The following is a 25281-nucleotide window of genomic DNA, read 5'->3' as shown; positions in this document are numbered from 1 at the left end:
CTATCCCCCCATAACTAAAATAGGGACAATTACTAACTACCAAGTGCAATCTTTCATAGCTTTGACTGCATGCAAGAAAAGTCTACTGTGACAGACATCACTTCGCATATGGCATGTCGCATAGTCTTTGTCGACATGAAAGTTTTCAATAACTTACAATATTAACAATTAAGTATTAGTTTAATTTTTAAAAAATTTTTAGTCTTTGACTGAAACAGATAATTAATTTTATTACTTAATGTGGAAGAATTGTTTTTAAGAGTCAGAAATAATGACTAGATTTGCTCGATTCCGATTACCAGAAAATGCCCGATATTTTTTTTATTCTGATTAATCGTCCCATCACTAATAATTAGTGATTTTTATTTTCATAATTACATATAGTCAGCAAATCAAAAGTATGTTAACACCTAAAAAATTAGGAAAACCTTGCTTAATTTTAATGTCCTATAGACAAAATGAATTGCGAATAAACAAAATAGAATATCCTAAGGAATTTAAAAAGGTGTATGAATTGTGAATGCTTTAGAAAAGTTGTGATATTTGCACAACACAATAAAATATTTATCTCAGAATGGGTTAAAAGTGAGTTAACACTGATCATTATGTTGAAGTTGTTAGTTGAATTTTGTGAATTTGAATTACTTTGTTTTAGGTCATTTCTTTATAAGAATTTATAAAAGCATTTAGGCATGTGAAATGTGAGTGGAAAAATCAGAAAATATTGGAGGATGTTTGCAGATTCTTGGTACACTTAAGAGAAGGAAAATCATGGTGAGAAGTTGTAAAAAGTACCTGATGTAGCAGTAAAGAATATTTATAGACAAATATAAATAGGAGCATAAAGTTTTTGTTCAGAATATCCAAACTTGTCCAAACAGGGTGTAACGCTTGTCAGAGTTGCTTATTTACAACTTTCATTAAGAAAGAACTAACCTAGTTGCCTGCAAATTTAGAAGTGAGTCATCTAAATGCTAGCAGAATTTGGAAAACACTGAATGCTAAGGGCTTCCTCTCTTGAAACATTGATAATTGTCCTCCTGAGAAGCCATTATTAAGTAAAAAAAATTGAATTAAGCAATTGGTAATTTGTGGAGATTTTTGGTATTGCCTTGTAGTTTTGGAAGAGTTCTTTTCTCACAGACAAGAGCAAGTTTAAATTGTTTAGATCAAAGTGTAAAATGTGAGGAGAAAAAATTCGATTTGTCTTAAAACTTGGAGATAGTTTTGTAGGTATGGCAGAAAGTGAGAAGCAGCATTTAGGTTAAAGTTTACCTAGGGAACCCCAATGGCCACGCTTCCGGTCGCCATTTTGTTTACGCGTACTATGTTCAAAAACTTATGCAAATTAGTTAGTATTTAGAATTTATTGAAAAAATAAATATTAAATTAGTAAAAAATAAATGTTTTAAGATTATTTTGCAAGTTCAGCTAGCTATGAAATAAAACAAACTTTTACTCACGTGTTTGACGCTCTGTCATATATTTCCTTTCCGTTTTTTCTCGCTTTTCCTTGATTTGCGATCCCTATCGCTGATGTTTCTCTTTTTATTGATATTTTTACATGTTTTTTAGTTTCGCCACACGAATGTGCCTTATTTTTTTTTACCTTCTTACACTCGTCGCTTTGTAGAGCATCTGGAACAGACTCCGGTTCTTTCCATTTCGGCTCGATTCCAGACCCGGGATAAATAAAGCTCAAATGTTTTATAAAAATTTAAAAACATTCACCTGCAGATTTCAAGTGCCATTTGTGAGATTTCTTATACATAAAAGAATACAGATAGGATTCTGACAATTTTTTCGTATTCCTCTGTAATACTGGAAGATGTTTCCTGTTTTTTAAAACCCCCACAATCTTTCGATTTTCTGAGTGTTTGCTCCTGTTTTAGGATCTACGAAATTTATGACGTTTCCCATATTTGTCGCATAAATCTTCTACATCTTGCAAATTCAAGAAAATTGCAAATTTCACATCACTAGGTATTTTCTTATCTATTGCCAAATCATCGAAACCAGAGTACATTAATCGAAAGAATCGACCGGAGGTACAATTAATCCAAAAATTTTCAGAATTAATGTCTGCAGCATCAATTTTCTCGCCAAAAAAAAAAAAAAAAAGAAAAAACTTCTGACAACAAATACGAATATGATAAAATTATTAAATTTGCTGCACATATTACCACGAAAAGTAGACGGAATAGAAACTTACTTATTTACTATTAAAAAATAGCAGAAATTAGCACTTTTTCGTCAAAAATGTTTAACTGGTCAAATAAACCACACGCAGCAGTCGAGCCGTCACGAAAAACAATAAATTTGCATACGATAGCGTTATTTAAAAATTGCGCAACCTACGCCGATTTTCAAACATCACCTGCCGGAAGCGCGGCCATTGGGGTTTCCTAGGTATACTTTAACCAGCATTTATTGACATCAGAATGGATAAGTACAGATATTTGAATACAATGACTGAAATAAAAACACTAAACCTTTCTAAATGTAATTTAAAAGATTATAGTGATAACTTTGATATTTGAATATCAAAAGCTAATCTATGAAAAGTGTGACAAAACTGGAACTGAATATGACCTGAGCCATAAATCTTCCAGTGAGACAATGATCTAAAACCCACTGCATGTCTAGTCCAACAATGGTTAAGGACCCCCTCAGCAATACATCTATCTGTTGTTGCCTGATTTGAATCCCTTAGAGCAGTTGTGGGGAAGTATTACACACACAATTTGTGAAACAACCATTACAAGTAAGGAGTAAAAATATGGGCTTGTATCTTTTCAGATAACACTTGCAGTCATCCTGGCAAGGACATTACAAGGGAAAGAATTTAAGGTCAAATATTTGACTACAAAATAGTAAAAAAAATTGTTTACAAATAACAGGAGTGAACTTTTTATTGTTTACTTTTGCTTTTCTTCCTCTAATGTTTGAATTCAACATACTGTTTTTTTATTGTACAAGTAATTGACTTTTGCAGGCTGAAGACAGTTGTTGTATTAAACTTTTCAGTGATTACATTGTACTTTGCATGTGCTGTATAATAAATTTAATTGATTTATTTTCAAGTGTTAACATACATTTGATTCTAACTGTGTGTAATGTTTAATGTAATACTTAACTGAAGCTTAAAATTCCTTTAATGCAAAATTTTAACATCTTTTTCATTTTGAAATATAATATAGGAATAGTAACAAATTTCTATTTAAAATATTCATATTTGTAAATAATAATTTTGTAATAATAGGATGTTATTGTTCATCATTTAAGATGTTCTTCTGTTTTGAGAACTGAAGTTTTTATAGCTGAAAATTTCTCTAAATAGCTATATACTTAGTCATTTGTTCTAGAAAGTAATGGAGTATGACTCTGAAATAGTTTAAAGCCAGTCATGTGAAAATTGTCTTAAAATAAGTATGTTTAGATGAACATAAATTGTTCAAGTAAATCAACTGTTAATACAATTTAATAATTTTTTAAAAAATTTTTGAGTTTCAAAAATTTTTTAACAGTTTTATTCAACTTGATATTTTTATGGAAACAGTGACATTTTTACTTTGTTAATCTAATATTATATAATGAAATATTAATAAATTATTGGAATAGCAGTTCTATAAAAATGAATTGAACTATTATCAGCTGAGCCAAAAAGTTTCTATTTTCAGAATATTTTGTAGCTGTTAGGAAATAATGTCATTAGAATCTCTATTTAGTTATGATTTTTTTGAAGTTTTTATCCTAATTTTAGCAACCATAGTTAACTTTCATTTAATTTGAAATAAAATTTCTCTAATATTCTTTATTATTTTGATCCATTTACTAAATTTAAGCTGTTGGAATCAGTTTGAATAATATAATAATTTGGATATTTCTATATTTAATAAGTTTTATATTTTTACATTTACTATAAATATTTTTAATTACTATAAATATTTTTATGTTAATTAAAAATATTTTTTAAGGAATGCATCCTTAGTGGACTACTATCAGTAAGTGGGAAAAAAGTTTTACACATTGATAGAAACAAGTATTATGGAGGTGAAAGTGCTTCTATTACTCCACTTGAAGAATTATTTGCAAAATTCAATTTGCCATCAGCACAGTTGGATGAATATGGACGCTCAAGAGATTGGAATATTGACCTTATTCCAAAGTTTCTCATGGCTAATGGTAAGACTAGAATAATAATTAAAATTTAGATAGGTATTAAATACATGTAAAATTTGAATAAGAAATACTAAATTTTTGTTTGTCTATTTAATTAGGTCAGTTAGTTAAATTGCTCATTCACACTGGTGTAACTCGTTACCTGGAATTTAAATCTGTTGAAGGAAGTTATGTTTATAAAGGTGGAAAAATTTTTAAAGTTCCTGCAGATGAAAAAGAAGCTTTAGTATCAAATCTCATGGGTATTTTACTTAGTATGTATATTTCATAAATTTCATTAATTTTAGCTATTTAATAAATAAGAGGTTTTTCAATAGTTCGATCAGTGTTTAAAATTCTTAACAGTCAAACCTCATTAAGATGCCACAGTTTGTTCGATCGTGAATTTGACAGTTTAATGAGGTTGGTGTTTATAACATTGTGATAGAAGAAAAATTTATTTCATAGCTTATTTATTTCATATATTATATATGAGCATATTGTGAACTGAATAAGGTAATACTGAGAAAATAGACTTTCTGTTATGATTTCCAATCAAAAATTAAAAAACACTTTACAATCAGACTATTATGCTTTTTCTTTTTTTTGAAGAGACATATTTAATAGATGTTTTCAAAATACATAGGATATTTTAGAGGCAAATCATATAAAAAGTACTATAAACAAGAAATTGTAGGACTACTTAATGTACATAGAGATGCAATTGCCTAAGCTTATTTTCATTGCAGAGCAGCATGTTGACCAGCAGATGCTTACAATATGTGCCATGTGATCTCACTTAGACATCACTCATTTACATGACTACCTCAAAATGTCAATCACCTCAGCCATGTGACATTGAAACAGTTTTGTTTTTATCACTTATTGCAATATTCCATTTAACATATGAAAGTCAGACACACGCCTTTTTAAAATTTGCCTTATTTCAAAAATGGAACGTTGTAAATCATTATAGAATAAGTGGCAGCTTTGTTCTTTTTAAGTTGTAAAATTCAACTCTCTTGGAGGTTGATTAAGAAGACAAAAACACTAGAATAATAAATATTTACTGCATGGTTAATGGTTGTTTTGTAGTTAAGTAGATGTTTCACAATTTTATTAATTTAGTGCTGCAAAAAAATAAGATTAGTTATTTAATTAATTTCAAAAGCTCTGAAAATTATATTGAACACTAATTAAAACTCTAAATTGTTCATATATTACAAGATTTTTTTGTAAATTGTTAGTGATGAGTGAAGTCTTTCACAATTGTCGGTGAATTTGATTCAAAAACTAGTTCTGATGGATATATGCACTGTTCTTGTTTTTCTTTCATTTCACAAAGCATTGGAGGTTTCCTTATCATTTTTCCTCATTGGTTAAATGATAAGTAGATGATTTGGTTAAAATTGATAAGACAGAATGGCAATCATCAAAAAATAATTCCATGCAAACAAATGAATTCATTGAAGAAGAATGATCTTATTTTTTATGCAAGCAATGAGTTGAATTATATGTAAAAGTGAATATCCAAAAAATACTGCACTTGATCACTTTTTAAAATACTGACTTTTAATATTATACGTTAATAATATATTTTATCTTTTACTGATTTGAGCCTTATAGTAGTAGACATAATCAGCTATTATTATCTTTTCTTATCTTGTTGTTGGATAGTTTTTGAATAGAGTAATTTTTACTACAAAATACATTTATTATAAGTCATGTTTCCAGAAAACTTTACTCTCTTGCTGTTTTCAGATTGGCTGGAATGTTTGTAGATCTATTGGATTTTAAGCAAAACTCAAAATTCTCTTAAGTCAGTTGCAGAAAATTATTTTCATACAATTTTTGACCTGATTAACAGAAGAGAGAAATTGTGATAGACATGGTTTCCCAAGTCATAAAGGGAAATTTTGAAATATTTTTTTTTTTTTTTTTTTTTTTTTCATTTGTCAATTTTAAAATGTTCATGGACCACATAAGACATGTTTATTATCTACTTTCCATTGTTTTATTGTCTATTCATTATATTTTATCTACTAAGATAAATTATCTACTTTTAATAAACAAGAAATTTAAGGGAAAAAATTAAATAGCTTTTTACTAGTTACATTATTTTTTAACTATTAATTCATTTTTTAGTTATTAATTATAAGTTAATATTGGGTTATATTTAGAAGCTAGCATTATGAAGATGCTTTTGATCTTTCATTATGTCAGTTTGTGAATTTATTCATCATAACATTAATCTTTTGAATTGATCACAAATTGCAATGCTTCTTGAAAGTACATATATCTGTTGTACTTAGTTTTTGAGTACTGGAAACTAAGCTCTAAAAGTTCTATTATCTGGTAATGCTGCTCTTTATGAATTGCATTGTAAATCCTGTAAGTACAAGCTGCACGATGCTTACCAGTCAACACCTGAAGACAGACAACCCATAAGGAGATCTTGAAAGTAGTTTGAGCTTATTGTTAGCAATTATTTTATATTTAACAATACAATCTCATTTTTAAGCCATATATGACGTATATAAGGTGCATCCAATTAAGCATAAAGCAACCCCCTTTTTTCAAATTTTTACGCTATGTTAGTACAATAATGTACTGTTTTATGTAACAGTATCACATTAGGACAATGATAATGAAGCATAATTATAAGATAGTGTCATAGGTTTAATAGTTTTTAAAAAAAATTAATGTTTTGGGTTTGAGACATGCAAATATCAATGTATTTTACTGTTTTTATACTAAATTATTAAATACCTGTGTATGTAGTGTAGCCATGCATGCCATTCAGAGGGATCCTACCTTTCTCTACTCTCTATCTCCTCTCCCTCCTCCTTCCCCTCTCCCTTTCCTTTACCCTCTTTTCTGCCAACTAAACACTTCATGTAATGTCTTTCTTGTATGTATGTATGTATATGTAGTGTACAGTACCCGAGGTTAGGAATTTGCAAATGAACAACCATTTCTATAATTTCTTTACAGAATAGGGAATGGCTAATGGAAAATCTTTTAGCTGATAAAAAAAAGGACAATTTTTTTTTTCTTTTATGGAAAAATGCTATTCTGCAGAACATACTGTACTGTACAATTAAACAAGTCTCATATAGTAGTTGATAAATTTTGTTGGTTAGGAGAAAACTATATAAAGAAGCCAGCCAGCAGGCCTAGCAAAGTTACATCAACAAAATGGATGATTGTGTATGAGGTGAAAGAAAAAAATTTCACATCTTTACAATCTATTACACGTCAAGACTACTAATATCTCTATATCAGTGATTGGCTGAATTGTGGCATGTTACCCTCATCTGGTATAAAATTACAAGAAAAACTGCACCTGAAGCTGCTGGTTAGCCCAGAACATGTCTTGGTCTGAAACAAAAGAAAATTATTTGGAGTGATAAGAAAAGTTTAATCTTGATGGACCTGATGGATGGGCATACTATTGGCATGATCTCTGCAAAGATGAACAGCTGTTTACAAAGCATCAATAAGGAGGCAGCAGTCTGATGTTTTGGGTGCTTTCAGCTGGTATGGGAAAAACAGCTTTAGCATTTATCAAGCATCAAATGTACATGATGCACTAACAAAACAGCAGAGGGTATGGGTAAAATGTGCATGCAGCATATGTAAATGGTGCATCATATGACTGTTTGCTTATTCAACATTCACCTTGAGCTAAGAGATTGAATAACTGAGAGACTGTAATTTAATGAAAATGATATCAAAACTGGATAAATATTATTAAACTAATTCATGCAGTGTGTTTGATTAGTCAATTCCAGCATGTAATGCAGGTTAGGTCATTTCAGTTCAAATATTCCATTTTAAAGGTGTGTGTGTGTGTGTATATATACACCCAGTCAAGTCCACATAAGTCGACACCCGGATAACTCGACACCATCGGTTAAGTAGTCAGTTTTCTGTGGTCCCGGCCGACTTACATAGGCATTAATGTTAAAAAACTCCGGATTACTTGACACCATTTAACTTGTCACCACTGGATAAGTCGAAATACTTTTGCTGTCCCACACTCCGATAAGTCGTCACCCCTCCTGACAAAATGAATTCACTCTGCACGTGTGGTGCAAACTGATTTTTTTCAGGAGGGGAGTCAATTTATTTATTAATAATTGATTTATTAATATATATAAGGCATTTTTATTAATATGTATAACATTTTATGTATTATGTATAAAATAATAACAGATAAACAAAAAGAAAATATACAATCTACATCAACATCACACCAGAATCCAATTTTGCATTTTCTCACGCTAGAGGCATTAAGAATCCTTAGACGTTACTTGCCAACAATTGACAATTGCGAACATGATGTTTTAAAGGCATTCGTGATTGTTGAAAAAGAAAGTTGAGACAGTTAAGTGCTCAAAACAAATAACACTAAACGAATTTTTCAGTTTTTCATCTACACAGTAATTGTAAATGGAGGACACAATGTATTGTAAGCCTATACTACTGTATAACGCACTACTGTATTTTATTAATTGTAGTTTTGAGGTTTTTTTCCAACTTCGCTTTAGTCGCCACATCGGATAACTCGACACATTTCCACTTTCCCTTGGGGGTGTCAACTTATGTGGAGTCGACTGTATGTGTGTATATACACACACACACACACACACACACACACACACACACACAATACACACATATACACACACATATATTGTAATTGTAATATATATTACAATTACAATAAACTGCCAATGGAAATAATTTCAAATTTTCTTTTTCATTTTTTATATTATTTTTCTTGCTTGCAGGTATCTTATCAATGCACCATTTCAAAGGTGAAAGTATACTGTGGTGTGCAATGTAGTGTTAAGCAAAAAGTTTTATTCTTGCAATTGTGACAAGGAAACTGGGACGTACAAATAGTCAAATAGATAACAAATTTTGTAAATACAGTACTTAAGCACATTGTAAGTTATGAGAGAATGCATTCACATATTATACCTGGCAACTTATAATGAAATTTATCATAACCTATGATACAAGGTGTTTACGAATCTGTTCTAATAATACTATATATTTAGCCATCTTTCCTATCATTTTACATTTACTTATTGGGAGTTGAGTAACTAGTTGTTGTTATCAATCATTTAATACGAAAAATTATGAAAGTTCAGAATTAATTATTATTTAGATTACCTATTAATATTTTTTTCTTTCTTAGTAGTGTTGGATTATGCAAATACATTGTCAAAATTTCATGTAATTTAAAACCTAAATACCTCACTTTCTTATTGTCATTTGTGCATTTTTTTTATAGTACACTCAAACCTGTTTTTGTGCGGTCTTTTTTTGGTGCAATTTTTTATTTGTGTGATTTGTTTTGTGTGATTTTTTTTTTTTTTTTGTGTGTGCGCGGTATATGAATTTCAATCAAATTGATATACTGCACAAAACACATTGCGCACATAAAAAAATCGCACAAAAAAAGACCGCACAAAAACAGGTTTGAGTGTATCACTTTACTTTGTTTTTGTTCATTAATCCTTTAAATTTTTAGTAATTATTTAATAATTTATGTTATTTGTGAAATAAATAAATTTGAAAACTAATTTATAACATTTTTCTTTCTAGATCTCATGGGTATGTTTGAAAAAAGACGTTTCAGGAACTTCTTGATTTTTATACAAGAATTTAGCATGGAAGATCCAAAAACATGGAAGGATATTGACCCCAATAAAACTACTACTGCTCAAATGTATGAGAAGTTTGGATTGGATAAGGATACAGCTGACTTTACTGGTCATGCCTTAGCTTTGTATCGAGATGATGAGTAAGTAAGATTGTTGAAATTCAAGAGTTTTTAAACTATTCAGTAGGAAAACACATTTGATTTCTACTTTTGAGTTTGTTGTCATCAAAACAAATGAAATAGAAATAAGAATTAAGTATTTGGTCATTTAATATAAAACATGTGAAATATGATAATCAATTTGCTAATGATTAGATATTTCATAAGTTTTCAACTCTCAGCTGATCAGTTAAGTTTTTTCATGTTAACTTGTGACAGTGTATATGAACTTGTCCAAAAATTTTAAAAAATAATGGTAAACTAATTTTTACAGGAGTTTTGTAGGATAAGATTAGTCAAGGTGCAAAGATTTTTTTTTGCAAGTTCAAACTGGATTACAGTGCAGTTTGTCTGAAATATCAACTATGTGTTTAGTGATGGTATTGTTAATGAAGATACTACAGAGATGGTTTGAAAAATTCTGTTCTGTAGAGAAGAATAAGCCTCACAGAACACCCCTATCTTTGTTGTTACTTCCTCTAGATACTGAGGTAAACTGATTCCTCTCACTTTAATTCTCTGCAGAAGAACTTAAAGTGCAAGAGCAATGGCAACTATCTCAAGAACATCAGAAAAGTTGCTCAAGTGTGACTTTTTGTACAATTTGATGTCTTTTTGACAATTTTTTGGATTAAAAAAAACTTGTTAATTTTTTTCATGGAGGAATGAAATTTTAGATTACACAACTTATGATATTAACAACAGGAACTTTCTTCATGAATAATAAAGTCTCAAGGATTAATTTGCTTATTCAAATAATTATGACTATAAATAAATTTGGGTCAGTTTAAAGTCTATTTTTTTCTATCATTCCAATGTTAATCATCTGTATCTGGTTGGAATGTTGAAAAAGGATAACTTTAAACTGACTCAAAATTATTAGTATGGTCATAATTATTTGAATAAGAAACTTTCTAATTTAAAACAGCTTGATAGGTGTTAATTAATATTGTCCGTATGTGGTACAAAGATTGCTATTTCTGTAATTTGTTATATTTTTGTTTATTCTATATAACAACACAGCAATCATCAGAACATTGCATGTTGTGCTTGCTGGGCTGCATTCTTCATCAGACACACTTATGGTGCATTATTTTCTGATCACCCAATATAGAGGGTGTATGTATCTCCAAATACTTTAAAAATAAAGCCAATAAACCCCACCAAAAACATGAGTAATGCATGAGATGTTTTCATAGTGTGAGATTACTTGGGCATACTACAGATGGCACTTTGCAGCAAGTGCAAAGTGCCATTTCTCCCCCCCCTGTGCATGCAGTTTAAATTCCAGATCAGATTTCTTGTGTGTGTATGTGTTATTACATCTTCAATGTAATCTTATATCCAGTGCCAAGATTATATATATAGGCTCATGCTACTAAAAGTTAATATCTTGTGGTTCATTTTAAAGATGCACTCCATAGCAGGGAATTTAACATTGAATTTTAAACAAGCGAAGCAGCAACAACTTTTTCATTAAGACAAAGATACAGAACATAGAAATAACTACATTTTAAAAAAGTATACAAAACTTAAACTTCACATCATAATTAGTGTTTTTTGCAGAAAATATTTTCTGAACATATCATTTTTAATAATTCTGCAATAATAGAATTACTGAAGTTTTTTTAAATATTATTTTGAATAAATATTGGTTTTAACTAAAATTATCAAACTTAATATTTAATATTAATTTTATGCTCTTGTTCAAATTATTTTTAGGTATTTAAATAGACCTTGTGTTGAGACAATTTTAAAAATTAAGCTGTACAGTGACTCTCTGGCACGATATGGAAAAAGCCCATATTTGTATCCACTTTATGGTTTGGGAGAACTGCCACAAGGATTTGCACGGTAAGATATGCATCAAATTGATCATAGTTTTGAAAACCTTAATTTTTTTACATTTGTAAAGCCTTTATAATTACATTACTTTAAAAAGAAGTTACATTATAACATTAACAGGTTAAGGTTTTATATTTATTTCAAATTGCTGTCTTTTTGGATTTAGTATTATTCTTTGATCTGTCGTTTTATTATTTTTTTATGGTTTGTTGCCAGTATTTTATTAATAGATATAGGAATAGAATAAGGGATTGTGATTAAATTGTTTTCACTACTTGTAATTTAGAACAGAAATACTAAAGAATAAATTTGGTCAAGATGGTGGTAATCATTTGTCCACATTCTATTACTATGATTTACAATTTTGTAAATGTAATGGTTTATAATAATCTATGTGAAAGATTATGTACTGTTATGCTCTGAATGAAATATTGTTCTGCTTGGGATAATTCTTGTTTTATCCTCAAATTACTTTTAAGATATGCTTGGAAGTTTCAATTCCAAATAAAATTTATTTTATGGTTACATTTTGATGATTGCTTTTTCATTATAATTTGATTATAATTCAAATAAGGAATCTGTAAATTTTTGTTTTTAATGATGTGGCAAAATCTGCAATATTTTTGATATTAAAAGCTTGGATGATAAATTACTTTTGAATTTAAAGTACAAAAATTACTAAAAACTTCAAAGAATTTATTATAGCTGTCCTTCTCATACCTCAGGAACCACAGTCATGTAGCAAAGTTGGCTTTATTATGACTAGGAGGACTTCAGAAACAATTTTGCATGCCAAGGTGAGACCCTCTGAAGATACAACAAAACCACATAGCAAAAATTTATGATGTGAAAAATTATAATGACGACACTGAATTTTAGTTGGTTTTTTTTACTCATAAATAGAAATTTTTGATTTTAAATTGCAACTTGCAGCTATAAATTTGTCCTTTGTCAAATGCATGTTTATCAATCTATTAATCTGAAGTTTTTATGTAAAAATGGTTATACAGTATAATTAACAGATCAATTTTTAATTTGATAGTACTGGACTTTCTGCTGAAACTTTACAATCATGAAATAATTTTTTTCAGAATTATTTTATCTTCAAAATGAAAACTTAGCATACAAGTATTACCAATGTTACCATAGAATACATTTTTATTTAAATATACTAATGCCCACTTTAATTTAGTTTTGCTTTTTATAGTTTTTGACTAAACATCTTCAGGCAGCACTTAGTACATGCCTATTTCACATAATCTGTAAATGTTTGCACTTTCTTGAGAAATTTATATCTAATCCTTGTAATAAAAGTAATGTTAATAATCCAAAATTCATCAGATTTGTTTTAATAACTTAATTTATTTTATTTGAACAATGAATATTCATTGGTTTTTTAATACTTTTACAACCATATAATAAATCAATGCAATGCAGTTTTTAATGAATACAACTGAAAAGCAACTTTCTTATTTTAAAATTAAAATTTTATTTTAATACACTAGTTATACAATCATATCAAATAAGAGAAATTTTGTAACATTTGTTTTATTTGTGACATCCTTTTCTTTATAACATTGTTCTATTTGGGTGAGGCCTTTGTAGAAACACTTGTGTTCATATTGGCACTGTCATTGAATTTCATCTTATTTTCTCTTAATATATTGGAAAATATCCTTTTTTTTTTTATGTGTATTTTTTACAAATTTATTCCATCATATTTTATAGAATTTGCAGAAGCTCACAAATTTCTTTGAAATGACTGTAAAAAATTATTTTAATACTGCATAATTTGATTGATTTGATATAAAAAATTTGATTTCAGAATTCAACTATGTAGTATCAGTTGACATAGTAATAATTTCATATTGATTTCTTTTTGTAGTTAAAACAGATTATACATTTGTTATATTAATATAATCTCTTATTACTATTCTCTCCCCTCTTAACTGTAGCATTTTGAATTGTTTCTTGTTCATTCTCATTTGTGTTGTTTTTATGCAAATGGGAAAAATTAATGTAGACAATTTTTGTAGACAAAATAAAGTGTTTTAAGTCTTCGGGACAAATTTTAGAATAACCGCGGAAGTCAACAACAGTATGCCCAAGTAATTTACAAGAGCCAGGAAAATATTTTTAGTTTAAGTTCATTATACTAAAGATTTTTCTGGCTCCTTTAAATTATTTAGTCATACTGTTGTTGACTTTGGCTTACAACAGTCTGTTTAAATTCCTTAACTCTATCTATAATTGTATTACTATGATTTTTTTCAAATATTAAAAGTTAATCAATGTAATGCAAAATCATTAAAGTTCTGTATCTTGCCAACATGTTTCAGTATTTTAAATGTTTTTTAGAGTGGATTTGATTTATTTTTTTTTTGGTTTTGATTGCTCAAATATAGAACTTTTTAAAAAATTTTCTCTCCTAAGAAATTCTTGATAAACTTTTTCAGAATCTTTACATAAAGAAATTTTGGTTAATGTTACCTATGGTTCCAAGATGGCGGCTCGTCTGATTCCAGCAAGGAAACAGTGGGGGCGCACATTCTAACCTAACCTATTCTAATAATTTTGTTAGTAATAATTATGGTAATTTATTAGAATAGGTTAGGTTAGGTTAGAACGTGCGTCCCCACTGTTTCCCTTCTTCTATTTGCTGGAATCAGACGAGCCACCATCTTGGAACCATAGGTAACATTAACTGAAATTTTAATTTGTTCCAGTAAAATTTTTATTTCAATAAAAGAATTTCTCCTTAGCTCTAGAAATAGTGATATTTTGCAAAATACTTAAATGTATAAATTACAAATATTCCACATTATTAACTGTTAAATATGTTTAAATAGAAATAGTAGAAGTTTTAAAACTGATGGTAAAGGCATGTTGTAGTTTTTTTAAAGTGTGTTTTTTTTTTTTGTATAAAAGATAAAATACTTGAATTGATTACCTTTTTGATTACATCTTTTAAATACTTAATAATGAAAAGTTTTTAATGTAAATGCAATTTACTGTAACTTTTTAGATTGAGTGCTATTTATGGTGGTACGTACATGTTGGATAAACCTATTGATGAAATTGTCCTGGAGGATGGTAAAGTAGTTGGTGTACGTTCTGGAAAAGAGATTGCAAAATGCAAACAAGTATATTGTGACCCATCCTATGTTCCTGAGCGTTCAGAAAAAGTAGGACAAGTAAGTAGCTAAAGCAAAAAATTGTAGTAAATTTTAATTTTTTTTTAAATTAAAAGTAAATTGCAATTTTTCAGAACAGAAAGGAGTTTTAAAATGTTAATAAATTCAGAAAAAACGTGGCTGTTTTTCAAAATGTGAAATTTTTTCTTATTACAGAAAACAAAATTCATTAAAAGAAATATTTTACCCTATTTCAGGTCATTCAGTCATTATACACAGTTTGGAACTAAGACTGACAGTTATAAGCCAATAAAATTGAATATAATTTTTAAAAGTATTAAAAGTACAAAAATATAGTGATCAAACTCAAATATAATAATTAAATTATAAAATATATACCAATAACTGTAAAATTTAAGTTTTTAAACATTTTAAAAATATTTCAAATGAACAAAATAGTAATACTTTTTAACATTTCATTAAAGTTATTTTAGTTGAATGTGTGTGAAAAGAGCTATTTATAGACAACAATGGCAGGTAACAAAATTTAATGTTAATTTAAAGATGTGTGAGCAGCAAAGTTTAGTAGAATGCTTTATTATTAAAATTAAAGTCTAAAATTAACTGAGTTTAAAGTAAGTTAAAAATGTTTTAATAAATAAACATTTGTTTCTGGAAAAAAGCAACTTGTTTTTATGTTTAAAAGTATATTTCAAACCAGTCATTATTAAATTCCAAAATTTTAGTAATGATTACTTCAGTACTTTCAAAATATAAAAAGTGCTAAATGAGTAGTTTCTTGATTAGGCCACATTGAATGACTGGGAACTTTAATAAAGTATTTGTGGTGAGTTCTTGCTTTTAGAAGAACTAATTTCTAGAAATGCTATGATCTGTCAACATGCATACTGACAGCACTGTTTTCCTAGAATTACTGTAACTAGTGATAAAAACAAATGATAGAATGGATTTTTTCATTAACATGCCACAAAAGTGACTTTTATCTTCAATAGAATTAGGTACAGCAATAAGTTTAATAATTTTCTAAAGACTATCTGATGATTATTCTTTAATGAGTATTTAATTTTAACCTATCCCAAGTTGAAATTTTTTTCCGTTTCATGTTGCTCCAGGTTGAATTTTTGTCGATGTTAAACCTAACGAAAATTCCATGTTTTAGAAAAAATAATTATGGCTATTGTATTGTCTAGCCTTACTTTTTATTTTGCACAATCGAAGTAGACATTAATAAATGTAAAAACAAAAAAATTATATTTTGGAAGTTTTAATATAAAAATTATGCCACATAATTTAATTATCCTTTAATTTCTTGAAAGGTTCAATTTGTTGCTATTATGCCAACTAGCAACATCTAGTTTCAAAAACATCCCAATGCAGAAATGAGATAGGTCAGGAGAATACCAGGGAATAGGTTAAATCTTGCTGGAGAGATGGGATTGGATTTAGATGCACAATCCAATATATGTAAATGTTTGATATGTGAAGTAAGGGAAAAACCATAATTTTGAGATTGTCAATAAAAAAATAGTGTTACAATTCTCATTTTGTCTTCATTAGAGATGTACTAATTGGTTTGCTAATCATTAATCATATTATTTGGTTCCTCCCAATTAGTCATTTAATGATTCATTCTGTAATATTTTACTTAATCGTAAATAATCATTCCATTAGAAAAACATAATTTTGTTACTTTTTAAATTAAAAATTAAGTCTAAAAAGTGATTATTAAAACTAATCCATAATTCAGGATAATCATGGATCCAGTTTTGTTAAACTGTTAGCTTTGTCTGTTTTCAGTCTGAAATAGTTAATTTTTTTTTTAAGAAATAAGCTTCAGTCTCATTAATAGCCAAATATCTCATCTGATTGATTCACTTTCAATGTCATCTTATTTTTTCATTTTTAAACAAATAGATTATTATTACATTGCCAGTTATTCCATATTACTTTGGTAACATGTTGCAGTCAAAAAATGTGTCTGGAAGTTATTGTAAATAAATCAGTCAATTAATAATGGAAAAACATGACTACTAAAAGTAGCCATTTTGAGCAAATAGGTGCAATGATAACAGTATAGAATAGCCAAGAAAGTAATATAATTCACATTAATTTATGATGTTTCATTTTACATAGAATGGAAGAAACTTGGACAAATAGATAGGATAATTTTTGATTATCTAACAAGCAGAGGTTCAGACATTTGGATCTCCAATTCAAATGAACCTTGATGAACATAGTCCTAAACACAAACAACTCTTTTATTTAATAATAAAATAATTGTTAACCACAAAGAAGAAAAAAATTGGGAAGGTTTGAATCCATATTGTGTAGTTCCAGTTCCTAGTCTTATCCATTCAGCTACTGCCATTCCAAGGAGAAATGAAACTTCCAAAGACTTACAAGCTAAACACTCAAAATTGAGTATTTAGCTTGAAAGTCTTTGGAAGTTTCATGTCTTAGGAACAATGTTAGCTGATCGATAAGGGCTGGGCATGGAGCTACACAATATGTAAGTTCAAATTTTCCCAATTTGTTTTGTGTGTAAATCTATTCTACTCTATCATTAGTGGTGGTGTTACTATTATTTCTCATGTTGAAAGTTTATAAAACAAGAGATTAAAATATCATGACATCTTTTTTGCCAAACAGAAAAATGTCTGTAAATTTTTTTTATGATGTTAAATAACTATTTTATATAATGTATCCAAGTGTTTTTAATTTAAGAATCTTATTTCGTCAATGAATGCAGTTGTTAATGTGCATACTTGCATTGGTTTTAAGTTAATTACAATAGTAGCTCCTCTTATTTATTTTTGAATGACACGAATTTTACAAAATCACGAGTTATTGAGAGTTGACTTTCTGGGACTCTACTGTGTTAATATATTTATAATAATTTTTCTTGGTATCTACCAATTAAAACTAAAAGAAGGCCATATTATAAAATTAAATTTGTTTTTTTTTTAAGACTTTTAATCATTGTGAAGTATTTTTTTTATTGTATGAGTAATCACTAATTAGACAAATTATAAAATCTTAATTAATCTGTAACCAGCTAACTTGATAACTGTTCCATCTTTAATATTTATTGTATTACTATTATTTTGTCTCTTAGGAGAATTAGTGTGTTATTTTTTATATTTTGTAAGTTATAAATGATTAGTCTGTTTTGCACAAGGGCAGTAAAATTAAGGTGGTGTTAACGAGTATAGAAAAAGACCATCCTATGAAATTCTTATATAGTTCCTTTCTTTTTTCTGTATGAGTATACTGTAATGACTTGAGATAAAAGTTTACTGGCATAAGAGTTTTTTGAGATACGAGCAAGTTTCAGTTAAGCATCTGCTAGTTGACCTATGTCTTGAACATGGTATGAACTTCATGGTTTAGTGTAACATCTTTTCTAGTTCCAGAAATGTCGTAGTGGTACAGATGCTACACAAACAAAAGTAAAGGGTCAGTCAATAGTTTGTCCTTGAACTTGGTACGAGAACCAATGCGAAACAGTTACATTTGTTGCAGAAGAACAGATGAATTGTTAAATGCTGAGGACTCAAAATTGATGGGCCTGATCGTCAAAACAAAAGGAAAATTAAGTTTATTCATTCCTCAACTAACTTTTGGTAGTAGCGAAGATAAACAAACTACACAAAAGCATTCTCTAAGGCAATGTCCCAACTATCTCCACTCCTTGTGTAGTCAAACTGACTACTTGCTAGGTTTAAAAAGGTCCTATGCTCCAATTTGTTTCGGCTTGTCACTAAGAAGGTCAGTCGTCCAATACATTTGTGACCCACAAGGCGGCATCGTTCCTTGCTATCTACAGTTCCATCTCTTTGATGCCAGCTTCCCCAGGACTTTTATCCTTTTTGGGGTGACGTCACACTGTACTGCACATCTTATTCATTTACGTTTTTGGTTATTTTCTTGTGGAATCTTTTTCTTACAGAGCACTAATAAAATATATAATTTAGGGTTGTTACATTAGTACAGTTTATTTCTTTACAATTTGTTTATACTCTTTTATTTTATTGTTTGTAAGTTACATTTTTTGTTTGTTTATACATTTTTGCTTGTAAGATACCCACAAATACAAAAATAGGGGCGAGTTTTACATAATACGAGGTTACTTGCAAACAAAATGTTTTAGGTGGTTTTCCAGAGTGCCGAGTTTAAATATTCGGTTCATTTTTCACAAAATTTGATTTCTTGACAGATTACCATTTGATATATTTGCTGTCAATGGTACAGTTTCTTAAAGTTAACATTAGGAAAAAATATATCTTAAAATATTTAAGATATATTTTTAATTGGTGTGTACTTGACCAATGAAATTGTGCCATTTTGTACCATCCAAGTATCACAATAAATATGACAATTGTAGGCTGAAATAACCAAATTTTTTATATGGTTTTTGTTTTAATATTTATTATATCATGGCCTTTGTTAATATAAATCAAATACTATCTCAAGTAAGGGTTTATCACACCAAGTGCCCAATCTAACACATTTTAAAAATTCTTTACTCTCTGCTGTACACAATTTAAAGAATTTTTAAAATGTGTTAGATTGGGTACTTGGTATGATAAATCCTTAAGTAAGATAACCTTTATAGCTATATAAATCAAATACTATGATATAATAGAATGGTTAGAAGTAAGAAATAATCTAACAATCTTAATCTTCGCTGTTATATTTTTTGCCTGAGCAAAGCTGGGCTCATCTTCAAGTAACCAAATATAATAGTTGGAGAAATGAAATGAGCAGTTTTATGTAAGATAGTCTTAAGATTTGAATTTAAGGATATTGCTGTTTTTATTTGAATGACTAATCTATATAAAAATTAAATTATATCTTAAATTAGTTTGAGAGTTAACATAAAGCAATTTTTTTTTTCTTCAAAAAAAAAAAAAAATGCTTGAAAAGTTGTTTGCAAAATATATACAAAAAATTTTTAAATGCTAATTAAATATGAAGTCTGTCTTAAACTATTTGATAAAAAAATTTTATTATAAATGCAGGTTGTTCGTTGTATTTGTTTGATGAATCATCCTATTCCAAATACTAAGGATGCATTATCTTGTCAAATCATCATTCCACAGAAACAAGTAGGCCGAAAATCAGGTAAAGTTTGTTTCTATAAGTATTTTTAGTATTTATTCAGCAACATTCTAATACTGTATTTATTTGTATATAAGACAAGGTTTTTATTCATTTTTCACTGCTTTAAAAACCTAGGTCGTCATATACATGCAAGAGAAGGATACTTCGCATTTTAAAAATAATTTTTGTGAACTGTGTATTCACATTTATTACAGGTGCTCACCCTCTTGTGTTTAATAACATAAGTATTTTATCTGAGTTGTTTGAATCATTCTTGTGTATTGTCAGAGTAAAGATGAATAGCAATAGGAAAAGCAAAACTTTTGAATTGAATTCAAAATCACATGGGAGCCCAATATAAGTTTTAATCCATTCCCACATGAAACAGATTATTATTATTCGGAAATCAGAATTTGGAGAAACTCATAAGTGTAATCAACGGAGAGTGGATTAGACTGTTAAGACTTGGCAAAAAAAAAAGCTTTACATAAACAAATTATGTTGTCGATTTTACGAGATTTTTCCTTAAAGTTTATAATGTCATATTTTTTGCGGGACAATGTGTGCATTTACATTCGTTTGATATTTTATTTGTGATTAAACAAAATAAAATTAAAATTGTATTAATAAATTAATTTTTCTTATTTTGATCTTTAAAGTCAAACCTTGTCCTTTATGTGAGATTGTCTTATATGCAAGTAAATACGGTATATAAATATGTATGTGCATACTTGCATAACTTAAATATTTATGCACTATGTAAATGAGCCATTTGGAAAGTAAGTTCTGTCTGATCACAAAGGTGACACATTTTGGACATTCCTTTATTGCTAAAAATTTACATGTCTGTACACCTATTATTCAATGTCATCACCATGTGAAACTGAGGCATGCTCTCCATGCATGTGTGCATGGAAAGCCTTCATGGAATTGTACACATGTTATTGTTTATTACAGACAGAACCCTTTTATTGTGATGGGTACATGCATTTTTCAGATGGAACTAAATTCTTTTTTCTGGTATAGTTTATAAAATTACAATGCCATGAATAATATAGCATGCAGATCCAAGGTCACATTCACATAGCATTAACAACTTAATTTTGTCCAAAATTGCAGATACAATGTTCTTGTTCTAGCATAACAAATTGTGCATTCTAAAACTACATACTCAGTCTTAAAAGCTGTGCACATTTAATACAAATTTTCCAACCATGTTTAAAATTGTAATAGTTTAAATTGTTGTTAGTTATTTAGGTATCATCAAATTTGTATGTACATAACAAAACTTGCATTTATTTTTATTTTTTTCAGATATCTATGTTTCATTAGTATCTTACACTCATCAAGTTGCAGCTAAAGGTTGGTTTGTAGCTATGGTTAGTACTACAGTGGAAACCAATAATCCGGAGAATGAGATTAAGCGTGGACTTGAAGTATTGGGACCAATCAGACAAAAGTAACCTAATTTTTAAAATTTACATAATTATTTTGATGATTCCGATATAAGCAGCACAAGCCTAGTTTCTCAGCAAATAATATTTTTAAGATCTTGTTATATTCAGAGAGAAAAATTGATTTCTCAATGCAACTCATTCATAACAATAAAATAACTTATGCTGATTATTATTGAATCATCATTACTAATTTTGTTATTGCTTTCATTTACTTATATTAATTTTTTAATAGATTTATATGGGTGAGTGATGTTTATAGACCAAAAGATGATGGCAGAGAAAGTCAGGTATGTTCCAAATATGATATTTTCTAATTAAATCACTTTTTTGAAGTTTAACATTGGCTTAATCTTTTTAATATACTAAAACTAATTTAAAATTTCTATATTTTATAGATTTGGAATTATTTTAGTATTAAGTACTGTATCATGTCTTGACTTCTAGAAGTCATTAGAATAAGAGTCAAATAAAAAGATAACTAATTTATAACTGATTACAAATAATAAATATGTAATTTTTAACTCTTTTGCTACTTTCTGCAAATTTTTTTTTTTATATTAGCAAATTTACAATCTATAGATTTTTTTTTATTGTAATTAGTATAGAATTAGCTGGCTGAGACTTAATTGAAATACTGTGTGTGTGTGTGTGTATATATATATATATATATTGCAGTCAATTAGCAAGTTTAAAACAGGTAAATATTTTTAGATCAGGCAACATAAAATTGATATTTTCTAACTCACAAAAATAATTTTCTTTTAGCTGAAAGAAATTTTCATTCATTTTCTTAAGATTTTTTTGATCTACTGTCCATTTCTTAATTCTTTCATTTTTATTAGGTTTTAATGCAATAAGGAAATTAGTCATTTTGAAGAATCTTCAAATGAAAAACATTAAACTTTAATATGTCATAAAACTGCTTAACAGATAGGAAAAATTACTAAATTTTGATAACTACAGTAGAGTCGTTAATCGGAATCAATTGGGGACTGGGGTTGTTCAGATTAGTGATTTGTTCGGATTACCAATTATGTACGAAAAAATATATTAACCTGTCCGATGTTCAAATTTTTTTCCCTTGCGTGTTGCTTCATGTTGAATTTTCATCTATTTTAAACCTAACGAAAATTTTTACAATAATAATCGAGGCTATCGTATCGTTAAAAATTATTTCTTCATTTTGTACAAACAAAATAAATATATTGAAGAATATAAAAACATGAAAATTATACTTTAGGAGTAAATCTAGTATCAAAAACGTTCTATTCAGCACGACACAGTCCGACTGAAAATCGTTTAGATTACCGGCGATTCCGATTACCGGGGTTCAGATTAACGACTCTCTACTGTATTTCATAAATTTTTTTGAAAAGTTTTTATTTCTAAGGCTCTCTTTTTTCCAAAAAAAAGAGCTTGAACAGACTATTGGCTTTTTATGTAATTTTGTGTAACAATGTAAATGAAATGGTTATTGAAATTCAGTTAATGGACAATATTTCTGTAGTCCATATTTAATGACTAGTCGAAAACGCCATTAATGATAGCAATGATTCAAATGTTCTTTTAAATATTCTTTGCCCAGTCAAATAAAGGCTCAATTTTTGCTTTTATTTCTTTATGTTCAAAGAATATTACTTTATCCATTTTTTTTCTAAAATGGAGAAAGAAACTTTTTGCACTTCTGTTACTTGCAAAGAATTTTCTATTTTAAAAATGGAATGGTTTTCAGCTATGGTGATGAGGGTGATAAAAAGCTCCAAAATGTATTTATGGCACTGTGTGACATCTTGTGAAATGATTACAGACAAGCATTATTTCTACAATATCCCAAACATGTTTAATGGTATTCGTGTCTGGTTATCTAGAAAACCAAATTATAATGAAAGAAGTTGAATGTTTCTGGAATGAATTTGTGACTGGGCACATTGTCTAGAAATTAGACTTAGATGATAAAATTGCATAATGGGTTGATTTTTAAAAATACTAGAAATGAAAAATAATCATTTTAAATGTTTTATTTAGGCTTTTTGATACTTTGAAATATAATGAAGAATTAAAATATTCTTTCTTTCGTAATAATAAGATTATAAATATTTTAATGTGCTGTTTATACCAAATTCATAATCCTAAATGATAAATTCTGGATTAACATTTTTATGGTTTTGTTTTGAACATGTGAATTTTCCTCCCTGCAAAATTCAATTTCAGTTCAAATAGCATTGCATAGATTTGAAAGAGAGCAGTAATTCATAATTGTAGCAAAAGGGTTAATTATTATATTAAAAAAAGGTAATGAAATTTTTAAATATTAATTCTTAAAATTTAATTTTAGATATTTATCTCTGAATCTTACGATGCCACTACTCATTTTGAGACTACCTGTCTTGATGTATTGGATATCTTCCATAGAGGTACTGGAGAAGATTTTGATTTCTCTAAAGTCAAGCATAACTTGGGAGACGAACAAGATTAGAAATTTCAAATAGCTCTTTCACGTCCCATTTTGTCATTAGAGATATCCTTTCTATACAGTTCTCTTTAAACTGCTGTGATGATGAAGTTTCAGGAGAGTTTCCAGAAATCAGCTTTATATGTTTTATTTTTTATTTTTAATTGTCTTTTGAAAAATTGGTGTATGTATACATATCTCGAATGAGAAGGGAGCAAATTGTCCAATAGGGAATATTGTCCTAGGCTGTAAAATCTTGTCTTTTCACACTGCATTTGTTTCAACAGTTAACGTGTAAAAATAGTAATATGTGACCCTATAAATGTTACAATAACCCATCTGATTTTTGCAATGGTTAATGTAATCTTAAAAGGTCGACATACGCTACATCATATTAAGCCTGTGTAAAACAGTTAAATGTAGTGATATAAAGCTCCGCACTGCATCACAGCAACTAGCAACCATTTAGATGCCGTGAAATCATGGGAAATGTATTGTATTGATTTTCAAAGTCTGTTGGCTGAAATTAACATTCCTAACAGAATGTGTTTCTAGTAAGAATGCTTATTATTTTATTGCAACTTTGAGAAATGGACATTTGAATGTGGCTTTTACCTTAAAATTGCCACAACGGAACAACATAATTAAATTGTATGACTGCTTACATTTTGGTGTGATCTTTTCTTTTATGTATAATATATAACAAAACACAGTAAATTACAATACAATATATAGTAGAAGTTGCAGTATTACACAGGATAAGTGATTCACAGCATATTAAAACTGATTTCTTTCTTTAGATTCAGAATTAAAAGGAGAATTTTTTTAGTTTGGTTATCTCTAGAATTTGCAAACTTTTACAACTGAATTGTTACACATTGAAATAAAAGCATTATACAGTATTTTGTAAACTCAAAAATTTATTATTCATAATTTAGTAGATTAAAGTGCATCTCAAAATATTAAAACTCTGAGATTTTTTTCCTTAAATTTTATTAAATTTATTTTTTTTACCTTTTACATTATCAAAATAATTAGTAATATAACTGTTTATAAGAGTGATTTGTATGATTTTTTTTCAAGTGATTAGTAAAAAATGATTTAGTAAATATCAAGTAATGTGGTCTCTCGAAAATCTCACTCCTTCAGAAAACTGATTAAGCCTTAAATATAAAAAAAAAATAGTGTTTCAGTGATTTAGTAAAAATGGCTTATCATCTGTAGTTAAATCAGTAAAATGGATTTGGTACACAATGGTGTTAAGTCTATTCA

The 25281-nt window shown here is 28.3% G+C and overlaps 1 protein-coding gene across 1 annotated transcript in view; it reads left to right on the top strand.

The window, feature by feature from the left end:
- The window catches only part of LOC136980588 (rab GDP dissociation inhibitor beta-like), a 52932-nt gene extending 28259 nt beyond the window's left edge, over nt 1-24673 (top strand). Inside the window, exons 2-10 of the mRNA XM_067276733.1 lie at nt 3978-4185; nt 4281-4428; nt 9794-9979; nt 11720-11851; nt 14868-15036; nt 20019-20121; nt 21415-21559; nt 21790-21844; nt 23893-24673. Of these exons, the coding sequence (XP_067132834.1) occupies nt 3978-4185; nt 4281-4428; nt 9794-9979; nt 11720-11851; nt 14868-15036; nt 20019-20121; nt 21415-21559; nt 21790-21844; nt 23893-24033 (1287 nt within the window). The 3' untranslated portion in view covers nt 24034-24673. The remainder of the gene's footprint in view (nt 1-3977; nt 4186-4280; nt 4429-9793; nt 9980-11719; nt 11852-14867; nt 15037-20018; nt 20122-21414; nt 21560-21789; nt 21845-23892) is intronic.
- Nucleotides 24674-25281: the final 608 nt, after the last annotated feature.

Source organism: Centruroides vittatus, unplaced genomic scaffold (assembly GCF_030686945.1).
Source record: "Centruroides vittatus isolate TY-2023 unplaced genomic scaffold, ASM3068694v2 contig_1159, whole genome shotgun sequence".
In the NCBI taxonomy this organism is placed as follows: domain Eukaryota; kingdom Metazoa; phylum Arthropoda; class Arachnida; order Scorpiones; family Buthidae; genus Centruroides; species Centruroides vittatus.
Note: the sequence above shows the minus strand (reverse complement) of the source record. Positions and strands in the feature narration are given on the sequence as shown.